General features: G+C 38.4%; 1 protein-coding gene across 1 annotated transcript; it reads right to left on the bottom strand.

Moving 5' to 3' along the window:
• Positions 1 to 601: 601 nt before the first annotated feature.
• Positions 602 to 12,158, bottom strand: LOC139718252 (glia maturation factor beta-like). The gene is made up of 6 exons (XM_071629734.1): positions 12,011 to 12,158; positions 9,871 to 9,967; positions 9,219 to 9,268; positions 7,012 to 7,144; positions 5,821 to 5,894; positions 602 to 4,011 (listed from the first exon to the last, which is right to left on the bottom strand). The coding sequence occupies exons 1-6, from the start codon at positions 12,011 to 12,013 to the stop codon at positions 3,940 to 3,942; spliced, it is 429 nt and encodes a 142-aa protein (XP_071485835.1). The 5' UTR covers positions 12,014 to 12,158; the 3' UTR covers positions 602 to 3,939.
• Positions 12,159 to 15,620: the final 3,462 nt, after the last annotated feature.

Here is a 15,620-nt window from a genome sequence, read left to right as displayed (position 1 = left end):
AGGGCAGTGCAATGTATCACTTTGTAAGGTAGACAATAAATCTAACATCTCTCCATAATGGACACAGACTCGGTCATATATTTCTTCTATCAAACATCAATGTAGGTAAAACATGACCTATCTCATCAGCATTACACAACACTCTAATTATAAGTCATTGGGATTAGTTCCTACTTGTAAAGTAAGAGATGTGCTTGGCAGGAACATTATGGTGCTCTTTTGAAGTTGTCTATAACTAAGGGGCACTTTGTAGAAATATATTTTCTCAGATAGTCATCAATTTTAGCCAACACACAGTGTATAAACCATGCAAAGCAATCACGGACATGACAACTCATTCTGTGACAAATTACACAAGATAGGAGTAGATTTATAATCAGTGTTCATTTATTACATGTACAGAAGTTCATATAAAATCAATATTTACATGATTTTACACTAGTTTCTCTACAGTTATCTACAGTCCATGAAGAAATATTCGAGTGGACCATCAATGAAAGGAAGACTCCGGGAAAGAAAATATTTTGTGAAAGAGAGAGAGAGAGAGAGAAAAAAAAAACAGAGCTGTAAAATGACAGTATAATCCACGTTAGTTATATGCTACTTAAATCATTGCATCTGATTGGCTGAGGGAAAATTTGTCAGATAAATTTGTCTGACCGAATGCTTAATGAAATCCCCCCTCCCCCTGGTATAATGATCATTCTAATTTCCATAAGTGTTAACAATTTGGAAATCAATCTCTCTTTGACATTTTCACAATTTTAATGTGCCTTTCCCCCTCTAAATTGCATAATATGATGACTGTGCTCTGAGTGAAGAAGGTTAATAGTAAATATTTCTGAGATAACATGTGTGCAATTATTAAAACAGCTTTCATTATGGGATTGATTAAAACAAATCATTGATCTTGTTTATACTTACAGAAGAATGACACATCATAGAGGGTTTTTTTTTTCCATGTAACATTTGTTTTTTGTTTGAATTCTTAATAAAAAAAGCATATTGTGAAAACAATGGGGTAATTGAGATGCAAGTTTGCTTCTCAAAACTAAACAGATCTATTAGGTAGATGAGGATTGACTTACTCTTCAGAGCAAAGTTGTTGGAGATGTAAAAAAAAAATCAAATCTACTTCTCTATAAAAGGAAATAGGGACAATGACACAAGTTTTCTTAAAACAGGATATTAGTCTGAAACCATTATACGTGTACAGTCAACCTTGTTTAATTCGACCTTTCATAAGTCAAATAATCACTCAAGTCGAAGGTCTTTCCAAGTCATTTTCTCTTTATATTCTATTAATTTTAATCCCTCATATGTCAAATTTTCTTTAAATCGAAGCTTTTTTTTTCAAGTCCAAATAGATTCGACTTATGAAAAGCTGACTGTATATGTATTTACAGTATACAGATGCTAGACTCAGAAGAGAATTCTTTGACTCTGGAATTTCATTAGCACTATGCCACCAACTTTCAAGAATATACATTGAAGATGGAAAGATTTAGAAAAATTTCAATTGCACATGATTTGTTGAGATATAAACCTGACTTTGTTTGGCTGTATGTCAGTGGTGCAGCATATTTGACAGATGACTCTGCAACAAATCTTGATTACTTTAAACTTCATGGGATTGAAGAAGAAAATTCAGGTGTTATTACGTTAGGCACGAACAACCTTTTCACCAGTAATTAATTCAGCTATGAGGTAAATCATTCCTACTATGCCCACATCATATCGTAAGGCTAAAACATAGAGCCATTTAAATCACTGACACACCTGCCTCTTTGTCTTTGTACAAATTATTTTGATATTTGGAATTCTAAATATATATACCACAAGTCTTCAATGCAGACATACTTGTGAGATTGAAAACTATGAAAGAATAAGATACTGCATGTGCATTTTCAGCACAGCACGTACAGTATACAGGTACAATGTACAACAATTTGATTGGTTATGGATTTCTACATGGAAAGATTGTGCCCAAAATATTTGAGACTTGTGTTTACACAAAAGTTATGGCAAAGTCAAGCTGTCTATAACATATATTTTGCTCTTGTAATAACTGTATAAACTGAAGTCTTGATTAATATTCTTATACAAATAACTCCACTCTGTCTTCCTTTTGCACTGTGCCTAAAGAATGCATGCCAGTTCTCTCAATAAAAGTACATTGTACTTTATCCCCTTACTTTGTGGCTGCCTTTTTGGAATCTGTATATACTTACATGTACTTACAAGAAAGTTACTCCCTACACACTACAAAAAACTTGATAAACAGAATAACTTCCTCTATAAAAAAAAGGTATATTGTATGTGTGTAGACTTTAATATCTATGGTGTACATGATAATTTATACACATATACATATATGTGTATCCTTTTTGTTTGTCAATTCACCGAGGAAAAACCAACTGTAAAGCCTTCTCAACAAGCAGGCAAAATGCACTGTTGACCAGCTTCTATAAAGATTCACTCATTAAACGTGAGTAACACAGATTTGACAAGTACTAGCAATATCACAGCAATCTAAACTATTCTGTCATGGCAAATTGCACTGTTTCAATAAAGATACATACCAAATAACTTAAGTTGTGCTTCAAACTGTTGGTACATAGTACCCATGAAAAAGGAAATCATAGTTAGATTTTTCAGATACAAACATGAAAGGACAAAACTTGATTTTGTTAGAGGAGGTCTTTGGATAATTTCCATGTCATGCCAATGGGGTGTAAGATAAATAACTTAATTTGTCTATATCTAATGGAACAAGGTTAGCCAAAGTCAATGTCAAAGTTTGGCAAACTAGTCCACCATACAGAAATTGTATAGCTTCAGTTTAGTTTAACTTCAGCTTAGTTTAACTTTATTTCCGGGAATCTGTTGGTAGCCCTACTAGCCCATGAAATACCATGGGAAGTTTGTTTTATATGACAATTACAATTATGGACTGTTATTACGGCCTGGAATTGGTCTTTGGAAGCAAAATATGTAAAGCTGTGGGAACTCGTTAAAAATAGCAACAAAAATCAGACCAAACATGAGCAACCCATAAAATGAAGGACCATAGATCATTACATTGTTATGGGAACAGAAATTACAACTTCAATCAACCAGTACATATTAAATTATCTATAGTCCTGCAGTAAGTCTTGAAGAAGAAAAAATATGAGAAACTAGAAAATGTGGCTATGAATAACCCATTGAAGACATAATGACCATAACAAATTGACCACTGCCGCAGTGGACATGTAAGGAACTTTAAACTGGAAGTGGTAAGATCTATGCAAGGGGAAAATTCTTGTAGTAACAAGCAAAATAACTTACATATTTACACTCATCAAAAAAAACAAACAAACAAACAAAAAGGCATGTGACATGCTTGATATTTGATAATAGAGACCAAAATATCACAACTATGGTCTGCAGTTATGGAAATTACTGACCGTACTGATGAAAAACATAGCTCTCACAGTGTACAAAAAAAAAAAAAAAAAAATCTATTGATCAATGACAGCACTCATATAGGTAGAGGTAGACACTGACATGGAACTGCAAACCCCTGACAAAAGTAATGTGGGGTGAAGACTGCCACCAAGTTGTGACAATCCCACGGAAAAAAGAAAAACACTAAACCCCTCCGGTTTAGATCTCAGTAAAAGTACATATAATCAAGATACGTGAGAGCATCCTCCGGTGCTGTTGGGCATATTCAGTGATTCAAATAACCGGTTGCTGCACGTCTGCATGTGGTCGCATCCGTCACACCTTGGTGTTAAATTACAGAATGGTGAAGCATCCGCAAAGCTAGAGCTCCTGTGCAAGTGGATGTGCCACACGGTGTTCTTGAGATCAGCTTTCCCATTGCTCTGGATTACAATCGCATTTCTTTTGTCAGAGGAGGAGGGATCGAGGAATGTCCGTAGGTGGCTCAATCTAACGGAAAAAGGCCAGCTTCTCCTTCAGCCATTCTTCTGTGAAATCCTCTTTGTCTCGCAGTTCCATCACCTAGGTGGATTGGAAACAACGCACATGGTGCAAATATGTTTTCATGAAATAAAAATAAAGTTAATCAAAAGTAGGTAGATATATAAGCATTGTTCCAAATATTGGGTAAAGTAGCACATTTATGGTTTGATTTTAAAAATTGCACTTAAAATAAAAAATAATTTGAAATCAACACCATGATGAAGAGGAGATCAAGCTTTACAACATGATACCAATAACTCAATACCCCCCCCCCCTCCAAAAAAAAAAAAAAAATGCAATAACGCACTTCTGGTTCTCAACTGATGATATATACACATGATATATCAGGGCTTGACTCTCATTTGTTTTTCTTTTGCTGGCCCTACATCTATTTTTAGTGACTTGTTGAGCCCTGTATATTAGCATAATATATTGTTTACCACACAAGAAAAACATATCATGCACTAACGGCAGGTACATATATGTACATAACATCAGCACATTCATCTAAACAAAAACCCAACACCAACCAAAACTGCATTTTATGATATTCCTAGCAGTCAATTGCCCTTCAACAATTACTTTTACCTTGTGGCATTTTGACTCCAAATTCACACTAAGTTAGGTTTCAAAATAAAATCATGGGAATGCTCCTCCTCTTTCATTCCAATTTACACTGACTTTTTCTTCATCATCTCATTGCTCACGAAAGTAGATACAGAAGATACATGCCATTCTTGTAATGCAGGTTCTAAACAATGCAGGCAACTAAAAATTGCATAAAAGTTTACTTACAAAACAGGGAATTTATGCCAATATCTTTTTTTTTTCCCTATACCACTCTTAAATTGGACAAAATTGATATTAAGGCCGTGTCACACCTTTCCGGGCAAGCCTCGCGTGCGACTTGCAAAGAACAATTTTTACTACCCGGAGGTCCCTGTAGATGATATGCACATGACAGTACTTGTACCTAGCACGTATCTCAACCGTAGTTGCCCGGAGGTGCGCACGCATATCTTTTTACCCGCAACCGTGTTTAGGCCTGTCACACCTTTCCGGGCAAGCTACTCGGGCTTGTTACGTGTAGGATTTTCTAGCATACCGGACATTCCTGAGGGCGGAAAAGGATTTGAGCGAGTCAGCGCATGTGTCTTACCTGCTGGACGCGTTCTACTTAAATTATACTTGTGAGTATACTGTGTGACCTTTGTACCAGTCGCGTGGGGGCTGACAACTCAGTGAAGGAATTCCTCTGATGGAATGGCTGAAATCCCACAGAATTTCATTATCTTGGCTGCATACGGGACTGCGAAGTACCTGCGTGGGAGTTGCCTGGGAAGTGCTGCCGCTGAGGGCCTCCTACTGGCGTTCTGCGTGTACCTCTCCGGGCATTCCCGCGACCCACCCGGAAAAAGTTTTGGTCATGCTCAAAACTTGGCTGCGGTTAAATCGGACTTGTGTGAGCACCTCCGGGCAACTACAGGCGAGATACGCGCTAGATACTGTCAGGTGCGGACCAACTGCGGAGAGCTCCGGAGTGTAAATTTGTTTAACCGCAAGTCAAGCCACAAAACTTCCCCAGGTACAGTATGACAAGGCATTAATGAAAATTGCAACAATATTTGTTCGCCCGCTGAAAATCTTCTACGTGCTGGAAACTACCTCCTCGCCACAAGCCCTCGTAGCTTGCCCGGAACGGTGTGACACGGCCTTTAAGTTTGAGGTTCTTTCTGGGAGAACTTGTGCAATGTTTTTACAGTTTGTCTTAATCAGATTTTGTCATGTTTGAATTTTAGTTGATCTGGAGATGTTCTGCTAGACAATTACACAAGTATACAAACGTACCTTTGTCACTTGTGTTTCCTTGACCAGTAGGTTTGCACTTCCACTGTACATGATAGCCATTTCAGGTTTGCATCCTGGAAAAAGACCAGAAACCATTAGAGGAAGATGTGAAAAAACAGAAACTGTAATCATAAAAATACAGAATCATTTTTTTTACTTTTCAAACTTAACTAGAAAAGCAGTTGGAGAGCACAGACCTCTCTGCCAACCAGCTCATTTCCACCCATGCATGCATGTTGAAATTTCATCCCATTTTCCAATGATAAAGGAGCCTTGTGTTTACCTCATAAACTTCATGGACAGCTGTGCGGTGTGCACCTTGAGCAGAGTAAGCGCCCCAGTGTGCGTATGCAAACCGCAAATATGCGCAGCTTGAACTCCCAAGTTCATTGACCCTATTTGCCAAAAGATTTTTTAAAAATCCATAAAAAATTCACACAAATTTCTGAATCACTACACAAATTCAATCACCTGTTCCTTGTGTCATTATCAATTATTTATTATTCTTCATTTTTGTAAGTTTCATCCATATCCATTCATAACTTTCTCAGTTATTTTCCAAACAAACAAACAGGCAAACAGACAAACCAATAACATAACAACACTACCTCTTTGGCAGAGGTAATAAGTAAGTGAGCACCACTAAAATTCCAAGTCAATTTTGATAACTGGAGAAACCTCAGACAAGCAGGACAATAATTCTTTGGTTGCAATCAATCCTAAAATTCCTTTAAAAATTTGCACAGTGTCAAACATTTGACAAATTACATGAAATATGACTTCAGTCCTCTGATTTGCATATGTGTAACACCACTTGGTAAAAATGTATGAAACTCAAAATTTCCAGTTGTAACTATCTCGGGTTTGGCTTGATTTTCACACAACTTCCTCCATTCTGAACGTCTGATTATATCATATAGTATGAAATTCCATGTGAACACGGTTGGGAATTGCACTTTCAGCTTAATAGTGCTAAATTGAGAATCGTCCTGTTTTCCTTTTTTTGTTTTTTGTTTTTGTTTAACAGGTTAATTGTTCATCTTCACGTCATGATGTCAATCTATCATTGTTTGCATGCAACTTCCTGTGCAAACAGTGATTTATATATTGAAATGTTGTGCATTCATTTCAGCAAGCACAAAACGTTTAATCAAATCTGCATCAAATCACATGCAAAAGAGTTCTCCTCACCTTGAGGTATGATGCGAATGAGGCAGAGTGGGTAGGATACCCTGCCATCGTCATGCTTTAGTACATAGCTGTACAATACGAATCTTGGCTGGTGACCTGGAAGTTCCTCCTGCAATTCGTCGGGCGTCATATCCTATATAATGACAACACATAACGGCAGAGCATTGAACTCTTTGACATTGTACACATATGAGTTACCAAACAAACAAATCTACACCTTAGAATTCAGCGCTAACATCGCAACTGGATAAGAGACTGGATGTAATTGTACTATAACTCATTGCAGCCACCATAAAAACATCTTGAAATCTTCCCTGCTGTTTAGCTGCTGCTGTGGTGGTTAAAGATGCATTGTAGTTATAACTGGGCCCTGCCATAAATCAATCTGATAAAAACAACTTCAGCAGCACATCCTCCACCCCCCCCCCCCCCCTCATCATAATGCACAATGTACTTCATTGCATGTGTGACCCCCCCCCCCCCCCCAGTTACAACTGGGCCCTGCCATATGCGTCTGTACAAATTAATCTAATAATATACAATGTAGTTGCATTGATGCGATATTTGGCAACAATACAGTCAAATCTTGCCTATCTGTGAGTTAAACTAATAGCAGATGCAACCACTGCTACATGTACACTATACTTTCATTAGACCAAGGAGGTTCGAGAAATGGAGTCACAACAGTCTTATTTGCTTTGATCTCATGCTCGAAGCCGCCACTCAAAAATATTTGAAGTATGTGTCAAACTGGATCTGCCCCTCAGGTAGGAAGACAATAAATTCATGTATTCAAGACAAAGTTCACTGCATTTGAGTCGATATCTGAGAAACATTGGGGAACAACAAGAACAAACTAATTTAAAAGACAGACATGATTGCTAAACACTTTGCAAGTAATGGGTATATGTTATGACATGTGAGCATGACAGCTCAAACTTTCAATAACTGTCATTCCTTGGTCATTTACCCTCCTTCATCAAATGCCATAAATCAATCTGATAAAAACAACTTCAGCAGCACATCCTCCACTCCCCATCATAATGCACAATGTACTTCATTGCATGTGTGACCCCCCCCCCCCCCCCCCCCCCCCCCCCCCCCCCCCCCCCCCCCCCGGTAAGGTTAAGGGTTAAAGTTTGGGTTAGGGTTAGGATTAGGTTCAAAATTAGGATTAGGGTTAGGGGAAGGGGAAGGGGAAGGGGAAGGAGTAATTGTCCAGAAGGTAATTGCCCTAGACCCTAAGTGTGTGCTTGGTTTAAGACTACATATTTGAGCATACTTGTACATCACTTTGAGAAAATGGTTACTAATGGTAGTGACATGGACAGTCACTACTTCATAGTATATAAAAAATATATACTTGAGAGAAATGACATACTAATCCAGCTCCCTCATCCCCCCCATCATTCTCACTGCATCTCCTTTCTTTTAAACCAGGGAGGTGGAAGACTCTTAACAGAATTTTAACAGACTCTGACGGAGGAATGCAAGCCATACCATTTCATCAGGTCTTGCAATTTGACCACCATGTCATTCCTGCATGAATTTTGGAAATTAGCACACTGCATTCAAGACAGAAAGCTTCCAGGTGCACAGTGCCATGCCCAAGCAGAGCACACCCTTTAGAGCACATATAACTTTATGCGCAGCTTCAACTCCCAAGTTTATTGACCTATCTGCCAAATATAAAAACTCCTTCAAAAATTAAAAATCCCAATCTGCCAAAATATAAATAATCCTTCCACAATCCAAAACCATAAAAATTAAACAAATTTCATCATCTGCTCCTTTTGTCAATATCAACTTTTCCTGCAAATTCCATTCAAATCCGTTCACAACTTTTTGAGTAATTTTGCAAACACACAAACCCATGCCAATGAAAACATTACCTCCTTGGCGGAGGTTACAATGTTGACATTCAACCCGTTGAGGACGGACTGATTTTGCTACCACACGCATATCCCATAGACACCTGCCCGAGTATACTTGGGGCTCGTCCTCAATGGGTTTTCATGTCCCTAAGAACATATGATGCCTGTCTGAGAAAATAAACTTTGCCAAAAAGTGCCTGGTGAGAAAACCTAGCAAAATACCAAGGTAGTGGCACCCTCCATAATGCTTCTAACGATTTCAGTGCATTTACGCTGTATATAGGTGGCAGGCATGTGCAACACAGCAAAAAACACAAAAACAGTCTGCATTACCTCATACTCCTCATCAATAACAATCAAGAGCTTGGCTGCGTCGATCTTTACTGTCGGACAAAAGCAAAGAAATGGAAAAGAAATTGCAAGCAAGTAATGCACTATGAATGTCAGTGTGAAATTTTAAGCATATGACAGAAAAACTGGAAAACATGTACTGTAAAAGTGGTTTCTTTCGTGTACAGAAACTTTCGCGGTTTCCATCGGTGCTGACTTTTTCGCGTGTGTTTAAATTCGCGGTCAGTAATGATAGCATTGTAACAAGCGATGAGTTCAAAACATTTTCGCGTGATGTTAAATTCGCGGTTCAACCTCTAAGCACGAAAATAAAACCACCGCAAAAGAAACCACTTTTACAGTATACACACAGATTGTATTTCTCTTTGGACTAATGTGACTTGACATTAAAAAAAAGAGACACAAGTATACAAATGCCAGGTTCATGCAAGGACATGATTTCGTCTATTTCCTTTAATTATTCCCCATTCATCGATTCATTAATTTTCTAAAAAGTGTTTCTTAGAATAGACTGTTCATCACATGTGTCCATTGCATCATGGTATAGATGATATGCTGAGTACATGTACTACACTGTTAGGAAAAATACTGTTCATAAAAATGTGGTAGATTGTGAATCCATCAAGAAACTTACACACGACTGCTGCATTGTTTTTCTCCTTCCTGAAGCGAAACTTCTTTGCAATATCTTTCACAGACTGGTCCAACTCACATATTTTCATCTCGCTCGACTGTAAGGGGAAAATGGAGCAAAATTAGACATACAATGTAGGTAGCTAGACCCTGCCTAGGTCATGCTAAAGATCTTGATGTTCAAATGTAGATTCTACATGTGTAATAATTTACAAGGAATAATTTTCCAACTCAAGTTCGATTAGCAATATCAGCTAAAGAACATTATTACCCGCATCTGGCATCTGAGCTGTGGTTCTTCGAAACTGTATTCCCCTCGTCTATACGTGCGGGGTTACATGCCAGCTTGGAGAAGAGGAGCAAATTTTCCATATTCCCCGCTTTGACAAACGCCTATGGGATTTGCGTGTTAAAAATGAGGGAAATACAATGTATAGCATCCGGGCACTTAAGCCCCCAGTGAGGCATCTGAGCTGTGGTTCTTCGAAAATGTATTCCCCTAGTCTTCGACTTGGGCAATACAATTCTAGTTCAGGCAATAAATGTCATATCCCCCTCAAGGCTAGTCCATATTATATTAATATTTCAAATGGTATCCTACAGTATACACTTCGATGGAAGGAAACTACACAACAAAAGATAGTTTGTGTAGCAGTGGTATGAAAAATGCATAGCAAATTCAATTGCCCTGTGATACCAGGAAAATTATTCCCTGAATTACCAATAAATGCTATCACTCAGTTAGGCCTCGTATAATATACTTTCTACATCAGTGTCAAGTCCATAGGTCACCCTTCAACTAACTTCAAGTTCAATATTCTATTGCATATAAAGATATGGAAATTATTTTTAACTTGGTTATACACTGCACTCTATAAATTCACAGTGCCTTGTGTGTCTAAAAAAAATTAAAAAAACATATTTCAGTTAGCACATGTATGCTTCATCAACCAATTCATTTATTTTTCTGTTTCGAAGTCTTAAAATGTCACACACTGACTATACAGCCCAGTCGCTAGCTGTAAGTTTATTCGCACAGCGTATTAACACAATAACAGCATCTGGTCGGGCTACACAATTACATGCACTATAGAGCACTATATAGGGCCTAACGTTCCCATTGGTTTAGCTCTACGTCATCAATGACAAATATATATGGTGTTCCGTCTATCCTGGGTTTTAGGGGTGTAAATTATTTTGGACTTCTAACTTCAGCACAGGCATAGATACGGACTATGGAAAGCCAAATAGGAATAGGGTTAGGGTTAGGGTTAGGGTTATAGGGCAGGGATGCCAAGTTCAAAAAAAATTTATGAGTGAGATTTTCATGACTCGGCATCTCGGCATGCGAATGTGCGCTCGAGCGAGGGTGTAGGAGGGCTTTTTTCCCCCTGTGGCCTCCCGCGGTAGGGAGCTTTTTCAATTTTTAGCTCTTAATGGTGCGATCAGGTGCATACTTAAGTGACTATTTTTTACTTATTTTGGAAGACAAAAGGGAAATATACCTTCATTTGCAACTATCACTTAAATCTTTTGAGCTATGCTCATTATTTATAGGCCCAAGTTGCAGACTTGGCCCGATGCGTGAGAAAAATGGGTGCCATGGGTGCCATGCGTGAGATCGTGAGATGGCCCTTAAATGCTTGAGTCTCACGTGTGAGACTTGGTCGCTCTGATAGGGTTAGGTTAGGGTTAGGGTTAGGGTTAGGGTGAAACCATTTTGGCTTTCCCTAGTCCGTATCTAGACTATGCCTGCAGGCTGTGCTGAAGTGAAGTTAGAAGCCCAAAATAATAGACCCCTAGCAAAGTTAAAACCCAGGATAGCCGGTGTTCCATCATTCAAATCAAATCTATCACAGTTAAGATGATTTCATAATGTTAATGATATACAATAATTAGGCATAACCCTGACTGTTACATAATACATGTAAATTATATTTATTTATTTTATTGTTAAAATCATGACTGCACGATCCGGCCGCTGGCACCCCTACGTACTAGAGTCTAGTAGTAGTACTAACGTTACCTGGAACTAGAAACTGTGCTACCAAATAAAAAAAAATAATAATAAATAAAAAAAATAAATAAATCGACCGACCGGCTTCGCTTAGATTTATAATTATTTATGGGCTATGGCTTACCATGATTGAAATTTACACACTTCCCTGGCTGTTTATACGACTCTTGTGCTGATTTCACAGTCTTCTACCGAGCCTTAGGTTGATAATTCCGTGAGGGCGGAGAAGGTAGTCTACTCGGCTCAGCTCAGTATACAATCGTGTCTGTAGTCGCCGACGACCATGCATATAATGCATAGACGTAGACACACCAAGCCTGCGCTGCGACGCCCACATGCACTGTGTGTACAATGAGCATAGCACCCCGGAAATGCAGGATCGACTCCACACAACAACAGGGAGCATGTATAGCCTAACTTTCAGACTGATATGACTGATAATAATTATCCTCTAAAACAGTTTAGAGCGAACCACAAGATGGTTTCACGGTATACTTTAACCTGTCCTGGCCATGATATTATGTGGAAGTTCCGCATGCATTATTTTTTATTTAAAAAGAGTTCCCTGAACCATTACTTGTAGACATCTTATCTCAAAGATCTGATTTCTCTCCGCTCCTCCACTTCAACCCTTTCACCGGATGGTACAGTATGGGTGGAGATGAGAATTGGGCTTTTTTTATTTATTTATTATTACTTTTTTTTTTGCCAGATACCAAGAAAACACTTATGAAATAGTAGGAAAGAGCATACCATTCTGAAGGCAATTCAAAGTTTGTTTGATGATAATAGGGTGTGGAATGGCTGAAACTTCCAAAAACAAAGTAAAACAAAGCGATCGTATAAATAAAAGTTGGGTCCCACATTTTATTAGGATCGCTCTGTTTTGTATCTCAGCCATTTCAAAACCAATTTTCATCAAATAAACATTGAATTTCTCATGGAATTACATACTTTTTCATATTTCTTAAGAGGTTTCTCATGATCTCACCGAAATTGTTAGAAACTTGAAGTTAGGTATCAACTACTTTGCATGATTGTTCTAATAAACCATGCATTATCAATCAAACAATCAAAAACCAAAAATGTATATTCGATCCCTTTAATCCCCTCACCTTTAAGAGCCTGTACTCCCATTGTGGTGATAGGGCTTTTCCTGTCATTTTCCATCTCTTTGGAGCAAACTCCCTCTTCATATTCGAAATGCTGAAAGTGTAGATAAGTTAAAATTATTGCTTAAAACTTATCTATCTACTCAATCCTCGATTTTGTTGTTGTTGTTGTTGTTATTTATGTTGGGATGTACGTCATGATTAAATTATAACGCTGTATTTTAATTCAATATGTTTCCGTATTAAAATGGATTGCGTTTATTATATACCCAACGTCGGTATTAAGCGCTATAGGTCCTATAAGTGTTATATATTATTATCATTATTATATGCTGATGGAAAGGATAATTATGCTGTATTTATCAAACTAATTATGTATCGCAGATGTTGAATAACTTTGTTCTTAATTTTTTCTGCACCCACTCATAAGTCATATAGTGCTCCCCCCCCAAAAAAAAAAAATATCTTTTTGCCTTTCGTGATGACATTGTCATCAGCAGTGAAGTCAGCTAGAATTATAAAGCTTCAAACAATACACGAATAATGTTATGAGTATACTAATGCATTATAAACCTGCTTGAATGGCAAGAGCGGTCTCACAGAACTACACGCTGCATGATAGGAGTATTTTGTTTTGCTTTTGTTTTGTTTTTAATTGGATTGAGACGTGTATATCATGTAATATTATTGGGTCTATCGAGAAAAGGTGACGAATTGAAAATGTTGTGAAATCTGTCTTTTCATTATGAGCAGATAGTCAGAGCCAACGAGTTTTACTATCCTCGCAGTTTTATGATTATGAGAAAGAAAGATGAGCTGAAGACTTTTTTTTTTTTTTTTTTGCTTGTCAGCTGAAGAAACCCGAAATTGGAAGGGGAGAGATGAGCTGAAGACCTTTTTTTTTTTTTTTGTTAGCTCATGAAATCCGGAAGTGCCCCCCGCCCACTTTTGAAAACGCTCCGCCGGCCCCTATAGTGAACCTGGTTATGATAGGGGACATAATACCAGGTTTAAACCCATCCCAAAAATAAATAAACTTCAAAAGAAAGAGAAAAATATTTCCTACAGAATGCTAAGCATCCCCTTTCATAGATTCAATGTCATGTTTCTCGATAACTGAACGTCCTTTGATACGTGTAACCATTCCTATACAGTTTCAACTCACCTACTGACATACGTTCATCGAGTAGCATGTACATTATGTCCTAGTATTAGATAAGGTCTTCTTTTTCTTTTCTTTTTTTAACCCGAATTCAGTTTGTAAGAACGGTGGCTCAGAACATGCTGAGTGTGTCTGGCGCCCATGCAGTAGTTTCAGGTATTGATATATTCCTATTCGGAACTCAGTAATTAGGCAATAAGTCCTTTATTATTTTCCAGGGTTTACAACTCTTCTTCCAAATTGTGAATACCATCCCATCCTATGGCCAGAGTGTGCTGATTACGCAATGATTCTTCCTTGCACAGCAATAATTCGTATCCTATGGAACACAGGGGCCGCGGGACATTCCTTGAAGGTGGGGGTGGGAGGGGCTGTGGATTGGTTACTATATCTGTCAAGTTTGTAGAAAATTGGACCATGCGTGTTTAACAAAGAAGATCAGAATCTAAAAGCTGCCCCCTCCCCCATTCGATCTCAGCCCCTGATGGCATCAAAGACAAACTGGAAAGTACACACCCATTATCATATTTACTCAAAGCGTTTTATGAAAGGTGTTCCCCCCCTTTTTTTTTTGGGGGGGGGGGGTATTCTCTAAAGGGGAAGGGCATGGTGTTCATTTTGCATAGTTAATACATTCTATCACTGTAGCGAATGTGTATACCTGCGAAGTTTGTTGACAAATTTGACCATGCATCTTCAAGAGTATATACCCCCGATCCCATTTAACGAGGCACCCGTGGATCCGAAATGAACAAACAGTAAAACTGCATTTAGAATCGTATCGTTTAAGCTTTATCATTCTCCTGGTATAGAAACGGATTTATCATTTTTATTTTATTCTTTAGAACATCGCAGATTTTCCAATTTTGGGGTCCTGAGATGGGATCCCTGCGAGGCCCCTAAGTGGGGAATCATGATGCCTTTTTACAACTATGAACATTATTCTATCACCCTATATACAGCAATAATGCCTGACAAGTTTGGTCTAAATTTGACCATGTGAAAATTTTCAGGAAGACGATGAAAATGTGAAATTTTGCTCCCAAGTTGCCCCCTCCCCCACACTTGTTCACTTGCAGTGCTCCGGGTTGAGGGGGTATACTCCCGGACCCGCTGGTGGTGGGGGGGGGGGGGGGGGGGAGGGGGTCGACAACTTAAAACTACAGTCGCCAATGTGCTTCCTCATACTATATGATTGAAATTAGCTGTAATTATCATTTCTGGTTCCAGAGAAGATTTTAAAGACTCCTTATGATGGTGGGGTGGGGTGGGGGCAGGTTGCTCATGGTGCTCATTTGAACAGATTGAGATTCCGTTACCCTAGGGATGCTACTTACAATTATGGGGAAATCCTTATGGTATTTTCAAGGATTATACGGAAAATGTAAGAAAAAAGTTGACGTATGATTGACGAGGCACCGACGCACGACGGACGACATACGACGCATGCCGGACGATGA

The sequence above is a fragment of the Diadema antillarum genome, unplaced genomic scaffold (assembly GCF_040938485.1).
Source record: "Diadema antillarum isolate AM-2024a unplaced genomic scaffold, OU_Dant_1.0 scf00000091, whole genome shotgun sequence".
NCBI lineage: Eukaryota > Metazoa > Echinodermata > Echinoidea > Diadematoida > Diadematidae > Diadema > Diadema antillarum.
This window is presented reverse-complemented; position numbering and strand designations above follow the sequence as displayed.